The 748-nt window shown below is 71.9% G+C and overlaps 1 protein-coding gene across 1 annotated transcript in view; it reads right to left on the reverse strand.

Annotated features, from left to right (window-relative positions):
• Positions 1-2: 2 nt before the first annotated feature.
• LOC119594318 overlaps positions 3-748 on the reverse strand; it is a gene marked incomplete at its 3' end in the record, with an annotated part of 85,027 nt that continues 84,281 nt past the window's right edge. The window contains 1 exon segment of the mRNA XM_037943377.1: positions 3-748. Coding sequence (XP_037799305.1) covers positions 3-748 — 746 coding nt within the window.

Consider the following 748-nt stretch of genomic DNA (forward strand, 5'->3'; position numbering starts at 1 on the left):
TCCCACACCAGGTTGGTGAGACTCTTGGGCCGCGTGAGCTTCCGGCTGCGCTTCTCGGGCAGCTTGGCCTTGATGGCGGCCGACCCGCCCGAGTCGGCCGAGCCCTTGCCGCCCGACGTGCTCGAGTCCAGCGTGTCGAAGTCCATGGCCAGGTTCGTGAGCGACTTGTAGCGCAGCTTGAACAGCGGCGAGGGCGAGGAGCCGCCCACGCCCACGGCCGGGGGCGCCACGCCGCCTCCGCCGCCCGGCCCCACACTCACCACCTCCATCAGCGCCTCCTTCACCGGCGACGCCGACTTGTGGCGGAACATCCGCGCCTTCTGCGAGCGCTGCTGCGACGCCTTCACGAACAGCTTGTTGTTGCTGGGCTTCTCCTGCAGCGGCGTGGAGGGTGAGGTCAGCTGCGCCGGCGACTGCTGCGAGTGCTGGCTCAGCTGCGGCGTCACCTGCTGGTGGCCGCCGCCCTTCTTGTCCTCGGGCTTCCGCGAGCGCTTCTCGACCCGCCGCTCCGTGGCGCGGTCCAGCGCGGCCGAGATGAGCGCCGGGTGCACTGACGGCGACAGCTTCTCGTGCGCCTCGCTGCTCGCCGCCGCGCCGCGTCGGGATCGTCTCGATGGGCGGCGGCGTGGGCCTCGCGTCCGTCCTCTCGGGGGACATGGGCGCCGCTGCGACCGCCTGCTGGGGGTGGACTGCTCGCCGCTGGCGTACGGGGACTTGATGTGCTTGGGCAGCGGGGCGAAGCCGCGCA

Source organism: Penaeus monodon, chromosome 33 (genome assembly GCF_015228065.2).
Source record: "Penaeus monodon isolate SGIC_2016 chromosome 33, NSTDA_Pmon_1, whole genome shotgun sequence".
NCBI classification, from domain to species: Eukaryota; Metazoa; Arthropoda; class Malacostraca; order Decapoda; family Penaeidae; genus Penaeus; species Penaeus monodon.